At 40.7% G+C, this 19,215-nt stretch overlaps 1 protein-coding gene across 2 annotated transcripts; it reads right to left on the minus strand.

The window, feature by feature from the left end:
* Positions 1-658: 658 nt before the first annotated feature.
* On the minus strand, positions 659-18,916 carry PSIP1 (PC4 and SRSF1 interacting protein 1). Of its 2 annotated transcripts, XM_083458566.1 has the most exons (15): positions 18,744-18,916; positions 18,277-18,445; positions 14,801-14,877; positions 12,328-12,466; positions 11,200-11,319; positions 9,766-9,864; positions 7,896-7,958; positions 7,176-7,272; positions 5,937-6,012; positions 4,658-4,886; positions 4,046-4,161; positions 3,402-3,457; positions 2,377-2,447; positions 1,825-1,926; positions 659-928 (listed from the first exon to the last, which is right to left on the minus strand). In XM_083458566.1, the coding sequence occupies exons 2-15, from the start codon at positions 18,346-18,348 to the stop codon at positions 674-676; spliced, it is 1,572 nt and encodes a 523-aa protein (XP_083314692.1). In that variant the 5' UTR covers positions 18,349-18,445; positions 18,744-18,916; the 3' UTR covers positions 659-673. The 2 variants fall into 2 exon arrangements, with proteins under 2 accessions (XP_083314692.1, XP_083314691.1); XM_083458565.1 differs by lacking the exon at positions 18,744-18,916 and having other exon boundaries at positions 18,277-18,724.
* Positions 18,917-19,215: the final 299 nt, after the last annotated feature.

A 19,215-nucleotide genomic window follows, 5' to 3' on the forward strand; every position in this document is an offset into this window, starting at 1 on the left:
GCTAATTCTGCAACAGCTGTGCCAGTGGCATTTTTATAACACGGGAAACTGCACTGTTAGTGCAGAAACCTGTAACTACCAAAATGGTACTGTACTCAAAACAAGATTTCATACTATTTTGTTCACATACTTAAAAAGCATGCAAGTATGCAAGTACTATTATAAGAGCCATAGCTTCCAAATTTGTGGATTCTTGAACACAGATGTAACATCTTCTCAAATTCATTCACTGTTTGCATATAATGGTTAAGCCATAGTTAAGTTTACTTTGGACATGCAGAGTCAGCATGAGGAATAATCCCTGGTCTAGCATTATGTCCAAACTGGGGATCGTGGTTTGTTTTGCTATGAACCAAATGGAAAGCCAAAGTTTTTGGCTTACCAATCGTAGCTTAGAGTGAAACAAGCAACCATCACAGGTCTGGGCACAACCCTGAGGTAGGGATTGTGGTTTATTGTTCCTGCTAGGGGAGAAGCAAAGCAGGAGTTCTGTGTGTTCATGGTAAACTACAACATGAAAACTTTACCATGAAACCTAGTCTGTTGCTACCAATACAGCTAAAGTGTGCTGTGACTAAGCACTGGCAAAGGAGTGCTTTGTATTAAATTCAGAATTCCAGAGCTTATCCGAAACTGGAATATATACAGGAAATGATGCACCAGTTAAATTGTGCTAAGAAATAAATATTCTTGATGAACTGCACACACCTGTTTGATCTTTGGCCTTTTCAGCTTTCTTGTTTGGTCCTTTCTTCCATTGTTCTTTGGTTTTGTTGGCTTCCTCGTGCTGCTTCTGTTCAGCTAGCGACTTATTCAATACTTGTGAAAGAACAGAATCCCCTTCTCCAACGAGAAACATCGTTTTGAATTTGTTGTAGAGCATAGATGATTTTTCCATGATAACTTGGCTGACCTTGAATTTCCGTATCTGTGACAGATATAGATAGATAGATAGATAGATAGATAGATAGATAGATAGATATTTGGGGGGAGGGAGGAGATAGGTCAGTTAATATATGAGAATATCATCAAGTTGCTCAAAGCCACCTAGTATTTACTGAAACAGTCACCATCTATATACAAACACTGATATCAAGACTAAGAAATTGTGCTTATGTAGCCATAATCAAACCCTACCCTCTTTCTCCTGCACAAAGTATTAGCAGGCTTGTGAGAACCCTGAAGTTTGCAGAAGTTGAGAAGCCACCCCAAACAGCTTCATGAGAACTGCATTTGCTCATTGACAACTGAATATTGACTGACTGGGGTTTTGTGGGGTGGGGTGGGTACTGAAAACTGGGCTGGGAGAGGGAATGGAGTGGTTGGAAAAGGAGGGTGGAGGAAGAGACGCAAATCTAAAAAGGGCAGAAATAATGATCTCATTACTTGGATGGGTTATTTCCTGGTTCATATCAAGAACCTATTTTTCTATGTTCACAGAGATGGAAGTTGGAGCTGCCCACAAAAACAAATGAAGGAAGCCAATACTTTGATGAAGCTGCAAATGCATACCAGTGTTCCAGCTTACCCACACCTATAACAGTTCATTGAGGACTAAAGCTATGAGAGCACAGAATGCTGTCTGACAGATGGACAGGAATGGAAAACAGAAGGGGGAATAGAGAGGATAAACCCTGAAGAAAAGTACCCTATGGATCAACATTTTGTTGCAATCCCCCCCATGTCTATTTTATTGCTAATTAAGTTTTGCAATCCTTGCCCAGTATTCTACTATTTTTAAACAAATAAGTTTTACATTAAAGGATTCATGAACAGGCTAAACAATCTTCATAATTTCTTTATGAGAAAAGCCACCAATCTTACTTTCTTAAGTGTTGAAATCATCTCTGCATGCTTCTGAGCTTGCTGCATTGTTACTTGAAGTGAAGCAAGTTCATCCAACGCCTCAATGCACCTGTTTACATCCTAATATATGAAAACCCAAATGTTAAATCTCAGGGTGAGGGTGGAGGGAACATCACTATTACACACGATTTTGGACAAAACATTGTAAACATTGTAAAATTAAAAACACACAAGACTTCAGTGTGATTTTACAGCAGGAATATTTTAACTGAATGGGCTTAACTCACAAAAAATGGACTATTCTCTTGGGGCGCTGTGTATATAGCAAACTATTTTAATCTGACATTCTGCATCCTCACACTAAACTTCATACAGTTAACACCATCTCTCTTATTTAATCCAAGGCAACTCAAATTAAGTATATCACTAAGTCAGGAAAGGACACCACTAGGCCAAACCGAAAAGTAGTTTCGTAAGAATATACATTTTTAATTCACTTTAACAATACACACACAAACACACACTTTTGTCAGCTTTCAGAAACAAATGGTATTAGCACAATATACTCACAAGGTGGTCGATTTTGAGTGAGTTTTTAATTTCTGCATGTATCTTTTGAAGTCGTGAATCCATTGATGTTTCTAAATATTAACAAAACGTATCTTAAATGATAGTGAATATAAAATCCATATGGGGAAAATGCCTTTGAGCAACTTTGAGTGAAATACACCAAAACTGATAAAGCAAAACTGGAAGCCTGTAATAAAACTGCACTATTCTGACAGTACTCAAAACAATAGTAAAAGTAAAGGTAAAGGTACCCCTGCCCGTACGGGCCAGTCGTGTCCGACTCTAGGGTTGTGCGCCCATCTCACTTAAGAGGTCGGGGGCCAGCGCTGTCCAGAGACACTTCTGGGTCACGTGGCCAGCGTGACGAAGATGCTCTGGCGAGCCAGCACCAGCGCAGCACACGGAAACGCCGTTTACCTTCCCGCTATAAAGCGGTACTTATTTATCTACTTGCACTTAGGGGTGCTTTCGAACTGCTAGGTGGGCAGGAGCTGGGGCCGAAAGACGGGAGCTCACCCCGCCGCGGGGATTCGAACCGCCGACCATGCGATCGGCAAGTCCTAGGTGCTGAGGTTTTACCCACAGCGCCACCACAACGCCAAAACAATATTGGCATACAAATTTAAGCTGAAACGCAGACAATGCAATTTGCTTTTTCGTAGCAAAACTAGAACACTTTAGTAAGACTTATGTTCCTATAAAGCAGCAGCTTAGTCTTCTTGGCACATTCCTACAGACACATTTTAATGTATGAAGAGTACCTAGCACCTTAACGGTATCATGGATTCTACAATGACACTATGAATAGAAACAAAGTCTTGACAAGCCATCGAGCTTTCATGTCATAAAGCAAATTAAATTACCGTATGCTGTCAGTTCCAAGCAGATATTTAAAAGTTGAAATGACATTTACACATGTGGGAGAAAAGGGAACTGCAGAAAAACACACACCTGTGTATGCTTTCCTTTGGGTATACCTTTGTAATACAAAATTTACTAAACATAAAAAACCTTTCACTACAAACCTCGTTTTTTCTCCATCTTCTTAGCTTCCGGTTTTTTGCCTTCTTCTTTGTTTTGCCTGTAAAATCATCCAACAATTGAAAGTAAATAATTATCAACTTCTGGAAGTAAATGAATATTCTTTAGAGACTTACAGATCAATCCTGGTGGTGGTAGAAATCTTTGACAGAGCAACTGCCACAACTAAAGTCATACTGTCTGTTTTCCAATTCTTCTTCTTTTTCTTCTCATTGACTACAATGGCAGTGGTGGGAGTGGAGTTAACTATGTCAGCTACAGAGTAGGCTGGTGCCGTTTCGTGGTCTGTGTTAGGAGGCTTAGGATCCTGTGGATCTGCAACCACTCTCAACATAACCGTTTCCCTCCCTCTGCCCATGGAGCTCTCTGGAGGTATACTGGGGGCCTCTGGTAGTGTAACTTGTGAGTGTACACACTGTTATGAGAGCAGGTCTCTCTGCCAGCTAAAAGCCACTTAAGCCACTTTCTACTGTCTTTTGGTTATCCAAATGTGGGCTGTGGGATTTCAGCTTAAACAGTATTTACAAAGACACTATTAGACAAAGAATGGTAGAGAATCTTTCTTTTCTTTCAATGCCCTAGTCACATAACTGCTCAATTTTTACAAAAGCAGTTAGAATATACTCACAATTCTACTTCCATTTGCTCTTCCTGCTTACGTTTTCTCTCTGCTACTTCACGATCATGTTGGGCTTTTAAAATATTCCTTCTGTGAGGCCCTTGGATATTTCTTCCTTTTTTCTTCTGTACCATTTTAATTTTGAATAGAAAGGAAAACTGATTTTAGTAGCTGAAGCCATCAGCTGCTTCAGACATCTTGTAAAGATATATTTGAGCTTTCCCTGACTCATAAAAATCGGTCTTGTTATTACTGAATTTCTGTTTATATGCTTTTCCAATATTGTTTTTATGTTGGATTCTTGTGCACTGCTTAGATTTTTAATATTACGCAGTACAGAAATGCTTTTAAACAAAATAACTCCAAAATAGCCCCATTATTTCAATGAGATCATCAGTACCACATGATGCACAGAGCATATCAGGTCCTTAAAAGTATTTTTGCCATGTGGCACCAAGCAATTGAAGTTGGCCACGGCTTTACATTAAAATCAGGTCCTAACAGTTTACCTTATAAAACAAGAAAAATACATTTCACATGGAGCACCAGAAACTAGCTACAGAATATAGCTTGGCATGCACCAAAAGGTTTCCCTAACTGAAAGACTGGACACACACATACTTTATTCCCTTCCTGCTCTTCTCCGTCTTCTTCAGAATCTGAGGCTGATGCTGATCCCACTTTGGGAGCAGTTTTCCTTTTTGGCTCAGCTTCTTTTTTGCCTTCTTTCTTCTCTGGGTCTTTTTTTACATTGTCTTCTTCTCTTTGACTTTCTTCATCCCTTTTTTGCAGTTTTTTGGGTGGTTTTTCTTCAGCTCCCTTTCTTTTACTCTTATCTTCCTCTTGAACACTAAAAGCAATCCAAACCAAAACAGAATACAGTGGTACCTCGGGTTAAGTACTTAATTCGTTCCGGAGGTCCGTACTTAACCTGAAACTGTTCTTAACCTGAAGCACCACTTTAGCTAATGGGGCATCGCGCTGCTGCCGCGCCGCTGGAGCACGATTTCTGTTCTCATCCTGGAGCAAAGTTCTTAACCTGAAGCACTATTTCTGGGTTAGCAGAGTCTGTAACCTGAAGCGTATGTAACCTAAGGTACCACTGTACATTTTCTTTTACCCTCTAGCCAGCTCAATCTCCTCTTCCCTATGAAAAGTAATTATTGCATGCGGAACCATATCAACCAGGAGGTGAAGCCTCCAGAGGGGCATCATTGAGGCTCCTAGTGTCTGTCTGTCTCTCTCTCTGTGTGCACACAAATGAACAAGGGTGCCAAACTGGGTCTTTGACCTGGGTGAAATAAAGCCTAGTTTTGCCCCTGTTTAATGTGAACTAAGGAATGGTCCATACTCCTGACAGCCAACACAAAATTACTTACAGGAGCATGTGAAGCTACTTAACAGCTTGTGGCTCACCATGAGTCCAATGGTGTTTTCTGAAGCAGCAGCCCTGTGTGCTCCCTTTCATAATGAAGTGTTAATCACTTCATGGATCCAACCAGTCAATCTCCATCTAGTAGCTGTAATAATCCATGAACGATCTAGATCAAGAGACTAGGTAATGTTTCATACATGGCCCCCGCAGCAAGTTGCTCACCTCCTTCTATCCTATGTGGCTGCAGGGAATCCATTGCAATAGGGAGAAGTTCAGTTAGGAATCAAAATGTCTCTTCTGACCTAAAATGAGACTTGGCTATATCTTCATAGGAACCTGCCTGAGGGTATAGGGCATGGCAAATCTGGGGTGAAGCAGAGGTCAACCCATAATAGCAATATGCCCCTTCAAGCACTCATCTGTCAAGTCATTCATACATACTTGCATATTTGATGTAATTTCTATTTTAACCCATTGCATTCCTAACTCTCCATGTCAAATGCCAATGCTTAAAAACAAACTTACACATCACTCTCAGGAGGGCAGACTGGTTTAATCAATTTTGGTCTTCCTCTGGGTTTTGGAATCTTTACTTCAGAAGCTGATTCATAAAAAAAGTTTTAATTAAATACAGCCTAACTATTTCACTTTAGCTGATCATTAAAAGATGAAATTAAAAAGTCAGTAGTAGAGCTTTCCCTTCAACCCAATTTTAATTGACTGTCTTGGAGAGAATCATCCCTACAAGATGACTAATTTAATTAAGCGTAGATGCTGCAGCCCAAGATGTGTTAACCAAACAAAATATACTAATAAAGTGTTATGAAAGGCCTAATATACTGGCTTCTCTGTTTTTCCATAGAGGCAAACAGTTGCAGTCCTTAATAAGCATGCTAATTTATTCTATACTAGAAAATGTACCAAACATACACACCCACGAAAATGCACTTTTATTAACATATGTTCTGTATACTTTTGTAGCTCTAAAACTGGAGGTTTACAACAACATTGCTCCCAACTCCATAGATAATTATTAGCATAGCTCCCAAGTTTGCAGATACCAATGACATATATTGTTAAGATGTATGCCTATGGGATGACAGAAGCAAATTAACCATGCACACTACAATCCATTATGTAGTGTGTTTGTGTTTGTATGCACAATGATATTTTCCTTTCCCCATAAAGTTTCACCTAAATATTCCCATTTTAGCAGGCACACTAAACTCACAGCGTAAGAATAAATTTCAGAGGGAAGAGGATAGGTGTCTTTGTAAAATGCAGGTATCCCAAATATATTTATTAAAATACTGCAGATGGGCAGATCTCACTGATCACTGCATTATTGCAAGAGTACAGAAATATACAGAAAGTTTACAATCGATTTTCAAAAGGGTATTGTACAAATGAAACAATGTAATCAAATACATTCACATTATTACCAAATAGCACAGCTTCATATCTAAAACAATGTTCTATAATAATTTTGTATGACGATGTTACCTGTAGAAAGATCTTTAACCATTTCAAGTTTAAATCATCATTTTGGCCAGTGTACAGTATAAGCAGAATCAAGCAGTAGAGATCTCTCTACCCAATATAAGCACAGAAAATCAATCCAGGGAGATTTCTCCATATACAACATGCTAGTTTATCATGAGCAGTATGGGGTTTTTTTTGGGGGGGGGGTGTGTTTTTCCTGCTGGGATGGAGGGGAGGGAGGAGTGCATACATTAGGAACAAGTTACAGGCTCTGTAACTTACCAGCTGGCCTTCCTCTTTTAGGACTTGCTTTTGGAGCTGTAGGCACTGCAGCTGTTGCTGCCACTGCTGCTTCTTCAACTTCTGCTTGTTTTTCAGCCTGTATTGAAAACAAATTTCTTCATTTAATTTGAACAAACTACACAACTGTTCCAAATGTTGGAAGAGCTTATGAAAAATGGATTATATATACTATGCAGCATAGCATGTCTGGTTCAGACTGGAAAGATGCAAGCTGAAGTCCCTCTTCACTGGGACACTTTGAGTCTGTCACCAGGTTGGATCCTAAGATCCTGTGTGTGCTGCTCAGGGAAAGAGAGCTCCCACTGCTAGCTGATTAAAGAAGACACAATTTCCCCCAATGTTTCCTTTTCCACCTGAAAATCTGCTTCAGGGGGTAAAGAAAATAGACTTTAAAATGGGCTCACCCCCCATTAGCAGGAGCCCCACTTGACCAAATATCATTATGTTCACTTATTTGTATCCCATCCACTGTCATGGAAGACAGAGTAGGTGAAGGGCAGGAAAAAAGTGTGACCGATAGTAAGAGCCCAGAAAAAGGACTGATTTCATACATATTAGCAACATATTCTGAAGTAATGATTTTTTTGTAGTAATTGTTAAGGTTATTTTTGTGTGTCTTTTCATAGGCAACCAATGGTTTTGAAAAACAATTGACAATCCAATCTGTATTTACCAAACTATAAAAGTTCTAAATATTACCTTTCTTTTTCTCCCCCTCCTAGCCACCTTAGGGATAGGTGCATCATCTGCTTTCTCAATATCCTAAGGGCAGAAATAGTACTAAAATTAACTGTAAAAATTGTCTGTGTAATTTTGAAATTCTTAAGTTTATGCTAACGCCCCCACCCACCCCATGGAATTCTACATGTCCCAAAGAACGTGAGTTTAAGAGATTTCTTTTTCTCAAGCAGAAGCCCACATGCTGCATGGCAAACTACCTTTGAAAGGGAGAAGATTTTTGACAGCACTTCATATAGCACAAGGCTCTTGCTATTCAAGGAAAAAATACTCATTTATACACTTGGAAGTGCGCTCTAATTAAATGAGATTTGTTTTTAGATGTGTTTAGGTCTGAGGCACAATAATAACTTCATCAAATTGCACAGCTCAAATCTATTTAGCTAGCTATACTCCAGTTACATGGATATTTAAACTAGGTCTGTGCAAACTAATTACAGCCCCCTGAAGCAATTCCAGCTCACCATTGTTTGTAGCCTTCACTCATCTCTAAGCCATTGTTTGTATGTTACACTGGTTAGGTAAAAGCTGATAAACTGCAGTTCCTACCTGTGCCCCTAGGGTCATGTATAAAAGTTTGGGCCTATGCTCCTCCTCTTATACACACCAGCACTGCCTCAGTTACTAGCTAGGATGGTCAGCAACAATAGCATCAACTCCTCCCACAAGGAGTCATGTTACCCTGCCAGTTTAGGAATGTTCAGGGGGTGAGGCAATAGCTTAGTAGTAGTACATATGCTTTGAATGCAAGAAGACTTGCATTGAGTCCCTGTCTTCTTCAATAAGAGCATCAGATGGCAGATACTGGAAAAGACCTGTTAGTACTGGTTTTAATGAACTGAGGCTGTGCTAACCAAGTCAGGCTCACATTGCTGCAGCTCCCCAAATGCCAGTGTAACAAGTGGGGTGAGCACCCAGCCAGAGGATGAGATAATCCCTGCGTAGCTATGGCCTGGTTCACATGTAATGCTTCAATAATAGTTCTATAAGCAGCAAGGAGGTGTTGTGAACCTTTCCTTCTGTACTGCTGGGAGGACAGCTTCAGCTGTTTCGTTTCACTTTTTATAAAATGTGTCATTTCATATAAACCATACACTCCAGTTTGTTTAATGAGCCAGCTTTATAACCCACATTTTTACGTTTACTTACTTGGAAACTGATCAGTTTATTTTAAACTAAAATCTAGCAAGCCAAGATTTGTTGAAAGTTTAAATTAAACTAGGCCTTGCATGGGGGGGGGGGCACAATCAAACCTCAGAGAATGCAGAGGTTCCTTTCAGCATATGCACAGAGCAATAAATCATGGTTTGGCACTAAATACAAACACCTCTCATGTCTACTTCCTTCCTTCCTTCCTTCCTTCCATTCCTGGATTCAGAGGTGCATAATGGAGTTGGCACTACTTCTTCTAACTTGTTCAGTAAGCAATCTGCATAGCCCATCTGCATCGGACACATCCTCACTATGCAATTAGTCTTGTGAGCTGTTACCAAACTTTAAAGAAGAAGGGGGTCAGTCCTGGGAGTTGGAGACAGACCCGCAGCAATATGAACTAATGGAGAAACGGTAGCATAAAAGAGTGCAGTATAACAGTGGCAGCAATAGGCAGAGAGAAAATGTTACAGAGAGGACAAGGGGTTCAGAAAAACCTGTGACATTACAAAGAGAGGAGAACCTATGTTGTATTGTGTACAGAGAGAAAAAGGTATTTATGCAGAGCCTAGGTGCTGCTCAAAATGGGAAGCTGTGTGTGACCCTCATTTTCCAAAATTAAATGTAAACTGGGAACAATAAAAAAGAACAACAATCCAAATTTCTCAAAGTCACATACTTCACTAGGTTTTTCTGAAGAATCATCATCTTTCGAGATTTCCATCTCTTTTTCTTCTGTTTCAACTTCAGAGGTTATATTATCCTGCTTAACAGGACCCTGGGAATGAGATACAAATATCATTTTTAAAAATTTAGATCTATGTAAGGTCTGTATAGGTGCCTAATGATGAAAGTGCAGTCCTCATGAAGCTACATCAGAATTTGTTTTTGAAAGGCAAAGTAAACATGATTAACTGTATCCATTCATGCTCCGGCACCAGGGGGTGGAGAGCAGGCGGGGGTGGGGCATCCAGCACGGGTGGGGGGCAGCCAGGATGGAACCCCACCAGGATTGCGCTGCCGGGGGTGGCACGCTCCCACCGCCCCCCGTGCCTATAACATCTATGATGTAATGGGTATTAAGGCTCTCAGAAAGCAATAAAGCAATCAGCACAACTAGTGATCTATTCAACACTTAACTAGATTTAATTAAGTGCATATATAATTACTTTAGCATTCAAAGTTGTTAGCAGAAACAAACAAAACCCTTAGATCACATAAGCGAATACCAAATGTATGGAAAACAAACCTGACACTAGTGCTGTTCTATCACAATTGATAATCCCAATTCACTATTAATCATGTAATTTGACTGTAACTCCCTTTAACAGGCCTTTTGTTAGGGTCCATGAAACGGCAGCATGTTTTTGCAAGGGGAAATACAGTGGTACCTCAGGTTACATACGCTCCAGGTTGCAGACTCTGCTAACCCAGAAATAATACCTCGGGTTAAGAACTTTGCTTCAGGATGAGAACAGAAATTGTGCTCCGGCGGCACGACAGCAGCTGGAGGCCCCATTAGCTAAAGTGGTGCTTCAGGTTAAGAACAGTTTCAGGTTAAGAACGGACCTCTGGATGAAATTAAGTATGTAACCAGAGGTACCACTGTATATAAATTGCTTTTGGCAGGTTGGGAAGAAGCTAAGGGGGTCCCATAAGAAATCCTCTAGTGTTCCAGTAATCTGACCTCACCTCAACAGAAAATAAGCAACAGGAATAAGAACAGAGCAAGCAAAGACTTCAAATCAGGTGGAGCAGTGATTACCTTCAAAAGCCTAAACAGAATTCAATGGAGGAAAATAGTCCAGTTTTCATGTCCCCACCATCCATATGCAAACAACTCCCTTCCTGCGACTGTCCTCATAACCTTGATGAAGATGTTCTGGTTTCGTAAACCAATTTTCTATTATATCCAATGAAGGAAACTGATTTACCACGGCCTTTTCCTGTCCATACTGCACTTTATACCCTCACCTTTGCCCTATCTTTAACATTACAAGGTGACAGTATACTAAGTTGTACTCAGAGCAGACCCAATGAAATAAATTCTTAGCCACTCATGACTAACTTAAATAATAGAATTGTAGCACTGGATGAGATCTTGATCACTTACTTTAAGAGCAGTCAGCTTTTTCCTTTTGGGCACCATTTTTTGTTCATTTTCCTCTGTAGTATCTAAGTTAGTTTCTTCAGCAGTTTCTTTAACAACTGTAGGGTTAATAGCTGGATGGGGCTATGGACAAAATATTGCCAACATATACATAAATCAGCAGGAAACAAAGACACAAGAGCAGCAATTCCAAAATTGGGTGATTAAAAAACATTAAATATATGCAACATTTTTATACAACACTTCATCATATCAAATTTCAGGGTAGCGTGCTGCATAAAGCAAATATTAAAAACACTATACAGAAAACTTCAGTGATTAATGGAACAATTGTAATAAAATTTACTCACAGGCTCATTGAACTCACCAGGGTTTACTATGTAATGAATTTAGAAATCCACCCTACAATTAAAGGACTGCATTCAACATAGCACTAAATAGGTTGTTCAGTGAATGCAAGCATTTCCTTTGGGGTTTTTCGTAAATGTTATTGTACTAACCTAGAAGCATACTGATACTTCCCTCATTGGCTGCATAAGGACCAGCTCTTGGAGAACTGAGTTTGCTGTAAGGATATTTGGCGTAGCCAATGTAGCATCTTCTAAATGTTGCTGGATTACAACTCCCATCATCTCCAATCACTGATCATGTTGGCTGGGCATAATGGGAGTTTGAGTCCAACATCTGAAAGGCTCCACATTGGCTACCTCAAGTATATACAATTCTTGTCTTGTCAACAAGCCTTGTAAGAAAGGTCCGCAGCTGCTGCCACTCACTTGTTCTACAAGAATTGTGCTACCCATTTACTCTGGCAGGGGCTGCCCTTGCCCGAGGAAAAAAGCTTCTCAAAAAGGCCTGGGATTGACCATTTGCTTAATTGTGAGCAGGTACTCTAAAAAGGAATAGTAGTCATGTGAGAAGACAGGTAGGGGCAATGGCATGAAATGTCCAATTCAGTAATGGGGAACCTGATCTATTAAACTACAACAGCAGCGTTCTGATACCTATGGTTCCTGATAACATCATATTGGCATAATAGGCTCAGGACACATAACAGACACTGTCAGGTCAATAAGGTACTAGAAGTAGCTGACTAAATTGTTAGTCTATACACATTAGACGGTAACTTACCTGCTGAGTAGAAAATTTTACTTTTGGATTGTTCACAATTTCCCACAAGCCTTCATTGAAGCCTTTCCTTTTATTTTGTTTGCCATATTTGTCTTTGTTTTCCTCATAGGGGAATATATCTTTTGGTCCCAAAAATGCTCTACAAAGAAAAGTGAGACACCCAAATATTCAAGGTACACTCTACATTTCTTATTATAACTGGTAATTTGAATGGGAACCGTTTACTATTTAAACCTATTCTTTTGGAATAGCTTTTCTGAGTGTCATTATTAGCATTCATTAATGAATATAAAGGCTATAATTTTAAAAGACTTGGACAAATTCCTCACCAGCACAGGTCACAGGTAAATAGTAGAAGTTTTCTCATACACTGGTAACTGAGAACCGAAAGTATTCAGTGCTATTTATTCTAAAATTATCAGGAAGAAACAAGGTAACCAATATTGTAGATATTTAGCACACAAATGCCCCCAAACAACAAAAGCATCTCTCCAAATCTGGCAACAGAAATACAGGTGAGAATCCACATTTTGAAGCAATATATGCAGGAACTAAAACAGAAAATCCTGACTTCATATACATAGGTCTCAGTAGGCTATAACCACACACGTACATTATTTTGGGATTGTAATATGGAAATGAAGTCATCCCCCAAAATGAATTCATAAAATATTCAATCCATTTTCCTATCCCTGACTCTCCCCATCACCACTAATCTTAAGTGGCATTTTGCACATTCAACAGTGCTATTGTAGTGAAAAGTGCTATATCAGTTTTGAAGTTATCAGGGAAAGGATTGAAATTTGACAGTAAATATAATACTACTACATGTCACACTGGAATACTGTGGCTAGATCTAATAATTCCAGCTGAAAAAATAACACTGTAGCATTGGGCAAAGTACAAAGTAACTAAATTAGGAGGGAGAAACTGCAATTTTTAATAGTATAATGACCTTGGATCATAAACATTGATTTTATGCTTTGACACTAAGCCTCTACTTCGGCATTTGCTACAATAAGACTGCACAAAATGTATGAAAGGCCTAATTCTCAAAGAACTGTGGGTCATGGTGTAAACAGAGGCTGTGTCTAACAAAGTATAATGCATATATTCCTTTCCCATTTTCTTTCCAGTCTCTCTCTACAATGCCCGACACACTGTCTGCTACTTTCCCCACTCATTCCTGCTCCACAGTCTCTTCTAAGAGCTGGACTGGAAAACTGCTCCAGGGTGCAAAGACCTGCAGGAGAGGCCACTTCACACTAGTTCTACGCTATGCCAAATAACTACCCACAATTCTCAAAACACTTCGCCTCAGCTCCCATGAATGCAAGGTGTACTTTTTGGACACTTTTGTGATGAGGGGAAAGAACTCATAGAAAGCTTATTAATAATTAAATTTGTATTCTTTGAGTTCCCTTCATCTGTACATCTCAGGAAAGTTCACAGCATATACAGGATAAAAACACAAAATACGCAATAAAAACAAGAACAAAACCAAAACAAACCAATAATCCCCTCCCTGGTGCAAGCACATTTAAAAGTATGTAGGATGTTTGTCAGACCAAGGCCTGGTTGAAGAGGAACATTTTCACCTGAGGACTAAAGGGGTATAATGAAGGACCAGGCAAAGGGGATATTGCCTCCGATAATGGAGACAGTACACAGCCATCATGATAGTATCCTCAATAGGCTTATCCTCCATGAATTTGTCTAATGTAATTTAAATACCATCCAAGGTAGTAGCAATTACTAAATATTCTGGTAGTGATTTTGACTATGTACCCTGTGAACAAGTATTTTTTGTCTATCTTGAATCTACCAATATTTAGCTTCATTGGATTCTAGTATTATGAGGGGGATAAATCCTTTTGTCTGTAAACTTTTTTTTCAAACCACGCATAATCTTATACATCTCTATCATGTCCCTCCTCATTTGCCCTTTTTCTGGACTAAAAAGCCCTACATGTTGTAATCTTTCCACATAGAGAACTTGGTTAAGTCCCTTCATCATTTTGTTTGCCCTATGCTACATGTTTTCCAGCTCTAGATTATCCTTTTTGAGGTGCATTGACCCACACACCAGCCAATAAGAGCAGTAACGGTTGTTCTTTGTTTCTGTGGGTTTCAACTTCCAGGGCCTCCAAAGGTCAGAATTACAACAAAGAACTCACACCTCCTATCGGCTATAGCATGACAAGAAGTCCTGGTCATGTACTGACATACACTGTTGATTATGGCAAAATTAAATAACTACAAGTGTAATATAATACAGGATAACAAACAGGGTTCTGTGTTTAGAAAACAAATACTCTTTAGACTAAGCCTGGGAAAAGATCAGTTTCACTAAGTTAACCCAATGTAAAAATAATATTGCCATGCCTCTGTGCTCTAAAATATGTACAATCTATAGTTCAACAGCCAAGTAACTCTACTTCAACCAGTATAGCTTTATAACTTTAGGACTTACGTTTCATGTGTGCCAAAAAAGAATATAGGCATTTTATTTGTAGGTGGTTTGACTGCTCCATCAGGAACTTCATCCACCTAAGAAAAGGGGGGAAAGCAACATTTACTATAAACAAAACACTTTGATTTAGTAGGAAACTACTAAAAGAGGTAAAGAAATCAAAAGAGAGTCATACAAAGTTCGCACAGAAGTATATTATTGTTCACTTCAACTCGCCTGTGGAAACAACTCAGAGGCCATGAAAGAAGAAAGGATAACAACAGGAGGATTTAGAGAAGGGACTACTGGAAACTCAAGGCAGTAGAAACATAAGATGATTGGACCCTACTGAACTTGAAGCATGGGAAGCCCCAACAAAAATTTATAATTTGGCAAAATATTTGGACTTTATGTATTTGTATAATTTGGAATAATTAATGTGATCTGATTGGATTGTTAAAATGGAAAACTTAATAAAAATTATTATAAAAAAGAGGTAAAGAAATCACTGGTGGTTATAATGTTCAGAACACTTGTGAAGTAGGTTGAAAACAGAAGATCTCACCTGACCACCAAAGACAGCAGATTCAAAACAATTTTCTCTTAAACTGCAATCCTATGTGCATTTAATTGGGAGTAAACCTCACCTAGCAGAGCAAGACTTATTGAAAGCAAACATGTATAGGATCATGCTAATAATGAGGGAATGACTCCCTGCTAATTCTGACATTGATTTTGTTGGCTGCTGGAAGAAGGTATCAGTTTGCCTCCCAGTTATAACTGCCCAGCATGGAGGCACTTCTTTTAATTAGTGTGGTGTTATCCAAAGGGACCACTTTGTTTAGGTAACAAGCACCATCCTTACAGTTACAAAAGAGCATCAAATTAGCTGTGACAGTTTCACAGGGCAAAGCACTGCAAGGTGGAATGTATTTATTCTTCAAAAAAGGTACTTTAAAGGGACACTACAGTGTCAAACAGTTTAATTAGAACTTATGAAGAACTGACCTGGATCCTGCAATTATCATCTGAGGCCCTTCTTGGGAGGTCTCAAGAGGAGCAACACAAGAACAGGCCTTTTCAGTGGTGACTCCCGACTTGAGGAATGCTCTCTCAAGTAAAGCTCACCTGGCACCTTCTTTATCTAGTTTTAGGCTCTAGGCAAACTGTTCTCTTTACTTGGGCTTTTGGCCCTTAGGTTGTTGTTTTTTAGTATTTATGGCCTTTTTTGGAAGGGCAGGATCTGCTAGAACTGTATTTTATTTGTATAGATAAGTCTTTTATTTAAAAGTTCTTATTGATTGGTTTTAGTTTTTGTGTTGTATGTGTAAGTCACTCTATTTTCTTTTCTACTCTGTGTAAATTCTTTGCTATGTGTAAGGTGACCAAGTAATAATAATAATAATGACGTTGAATTCTATCCATTTTGGTCTGAATAGGGACAACAGTAAATCTAATGATTGTATTATCACAATAATTGCTATGGTGAACAGTCACCATTCTTAATTTGCATTCTTTTAAATGCAGATTTAATCACAGACTGCCACACTTGCTAACTGATGCATGATTCCATAAAAGCTTATGCTAAACTTGTTAAATCTTCAGGTTACAAGGCTTTGATGAACTGCTCTTCAGATGTCTTAATTTTTATAATGTAGCCAGCATAATGTGGCATGTGGTTAGGTGAATGTGGAGAAAAGAAACCCAAAGGATCCACACTGAACTATTTTTATTTATTTTGGCAATATAGTGCTATGGAAAAAATGTCAAATAAGATTACAGGGTGGGCAGCATGAAAATTCATTAAGATCAGTGCTGTGATCTAGTTTGTGCAGCTTTGAATGCTGGTGTGTGATTCTGTGTCATGCAGAATTGCCCCAAATCTATTTTTTTTTTTATGTCTTTGGATAAATATTGACCGGCTTCCAAGCAAGTCTTTCGGTACTGGTAAGCAGCATCTTACTTTGACCTTTTCCTCAACAGGCCCCAGTTAGTTCTCTTTAGCCATTTCAAATTCAGTTTTCAATTTTTTAAAAAAATGTTATTAAAGATTTTCCTTGGTTAAAAACCTACATACAGCTTCTGGTTTTTTTAAATATTTTGATGTGAGACACTAATGTTATAGAAAGTATAAATCTGGGGAAGAAGAGAGCAGGGGAGAGAGAAGGGAGGGGATAGTAAACTTTCATCCTTTTACATAGTGTATTCTTAAAACAACAACAACCCAATATGCCAGCGTTACTTTGGTAGGTTCTATCTGTTATTTTCCCTTGGCAATGACCACACCCCTGCCCTCCCCCCACCTTACACTGTATATAACATCAACGTCTCACATTGAATGTTAACTGGTCAGTAGAAAAGACTCTAGACTACAACCTGAAAATAAGAGACAACACACATACTTTTCTAACCCAGACATCTTTAGGTAGATGGATAGGTATATTTTTTATTACAGACACACGCAACCCAATGTGTCCCTACTAAATTACCCAAACTAATACCAGTGTGCTGGCGAACTAATGCCAGTGTACTGGAAAAAGCAAAGTTCACCAGTGTTGAAACAATGATTCTTCAACATCAACTTTGTTGGACTGGTCATGTTGTGTGAATGCCTGATTATCATATTCCAAAGCAACTACTCTATTCCCAACTTATGAATGGAAAGCGTAATGCTGGTGGTCAACAAAAGAGGTTTAAAGACTCTCTTAAGGCAAATCTTTAAAAATGTAGTATAAACAGTGACAAGTGGGAAACACCGGCCTGCAAGCGCTCCAGTTGGAGAACAGCCTTTACCAAAGGTGTCATGGGCTTTGAAACAAAATTTTAAAAATCCTTCCAGTAGCACCTTAGAGACCAACCAAGTTTGTTATTGGTATGTGCTTTCGTGTGCATGCACACTTCTTCAGATACCATGGGCTTTGAAGACATTTGAACTCAGGACATAAGGGAGAAACGTGCTAAGAGGAAGGCACATTTGGCAAACCCTGATGGGAATCCACTCCCCACGTGTGGATCCAGAATTGGCCTCCACAGTCACTTATGGATTCATTGCTAAAACCATGTAAATTACCCAAAGCTACAACATGAGCAGGTAGCGCTCTCAGCCATTCACCTGATTTGGCCCAATCCATTTGCCCACCAAGTAGTTTTTTTTTGGGGGGGGGGAATGTGACCCTTTTTTTTTGCAGGTCATTAAGACCACCTAGCTGGGGGAAAAAACACCCTAAGCCGAACCGCAGCATGTGGGCACCTTGCAATGTGATGGAGAAGTCACTTCCAGGGACGCCACGAACACGCCCCCTCCCTCCCCAAGAGAGAGGTCCAGACGGGTGAACCCCGAACCACCCCGTTCCTGCAGGGGGGGGAAAGCGGGTAGAGGGGAAGGGGGCGGGTTCCCCACGGACGTCCCCCCCCCCCGGCGCGTGAAAAGCGCGCTCGTGGGAACGCAGGTGAAAGAGGGATGGATGAGGGAGAGAGGGAGGCGGCGCCTTACTGACCCGGGCTGGCCAATGCGGGTAGCCTTTCATCTTGGCGAAGATCAGGTCCCCGGGTTTGAAATCGCGGCTCATGTTGTTGCTGGTGCTGCTGCCGCCGCCGACACGCGAAAACACTGTCCTCACGACCCTCTTGAGGGAGGAAACAAGGGTTGTGGAGGAAGCACAGCGTCTGAGGTAACAGCAAACACACGCGCATATATATATATGTACCGATAAATCTCTATCGGTGTAATAGTCAAGATTTCCCCCTCAGGATCTGCCTCCCCGGCGCTTCTCGGGGCCGCCAGGCCAGCGCAGCCGCCTCTTGCCCCGTTTTGGCGGGAAGGGCTCCTTCCATCGCTCTCCGTGTGAGGGCGGGAGAGGAGGAGGAGGAGAAGCCGCCGCCTCTTTTCCCTCACCGGACCCACCTCCCCCCCCCAACCTCCCTCGCCTCACGGAGCCCCAACGGCCGCCAAACAGCCGCTTACCTGCCCCGCGCACGCGCGCGAGAGAGACCCGCGCGCCCCCCTCCGCGGCTCCCCCCTCCCTCTCTCTCGTTCCCTCTCCCCTCCCGCCCTTTCGTAAGAGGGAAGGGAAACAGCGCAGGGCTTGTCAGCGCGGTTCGCGCAGGCGCAGCCACCCCCCTCGCGCCAGCTGCCTGAAAGCGCGCTCGGTCTCTGTCTCTGTCTCTCTCTTTCGCGCCTGAGCTCGGCGGCGTCCATCCGTATGGGGGGGGGAGAGAGAGATAGCGGAGACACGCACAAATGTAGAAAACCCGCGTACACACTGGGGTCTCCCGGGGCAAGTGTCGCTTCAGCGGTCCGTGTGGGTGAGCGGGAAGGTTCGGCGCTCGGGAGGTATGGCGAGCCGTGAGGAGGGATTTCCCTTCTCTCCCCCCCCCCGCTTCTTTTGGGGACAATGGTTCGCTCCGGCTCCTCCTGCCTGGGGCGGAGCTCTGGC

This window comes from Podarcis tiliguerta (genome assembly GCF_965153285.1).
Source record: "Podarcis tiliguerta genome assembly, contig: HAP1_SCAFFOLD_244, whole genome shotgun sequence".
NCBI classification, from domain to species: domain Eukaryota; kingdom Metazoa; phylum Chordata; class Lepidosauria; order Squamata; family Lacertidae; genus Podarcis; species Podarcis tiliguerta.

Bases quoted from the DNA above. Each gene is read 5' to 3' on its own strand.
- PSIP1 (XM_083458566.1), bottom strand. From the start codon at position 18,348: ATGAGCCGCGATTTCAAACCCGGGGACCTGATCTTCGCCAAGATGAAA. The intron at 4,887-5,936 runs GTAAGTTTGTTT...GATTGCTTTTAG, and splicing joins TGCCCTCCTGAGAGTGATGT to TGTTCAAGAGGAAGATAAGA. The intron at 4,162-4,657 runs GTATGTGTGTGT...AAAATGGTACAG, and splicing joins AAGAGCAGGAAGGGAATAAA to AAGAAAAAAGGAAGAAATAT.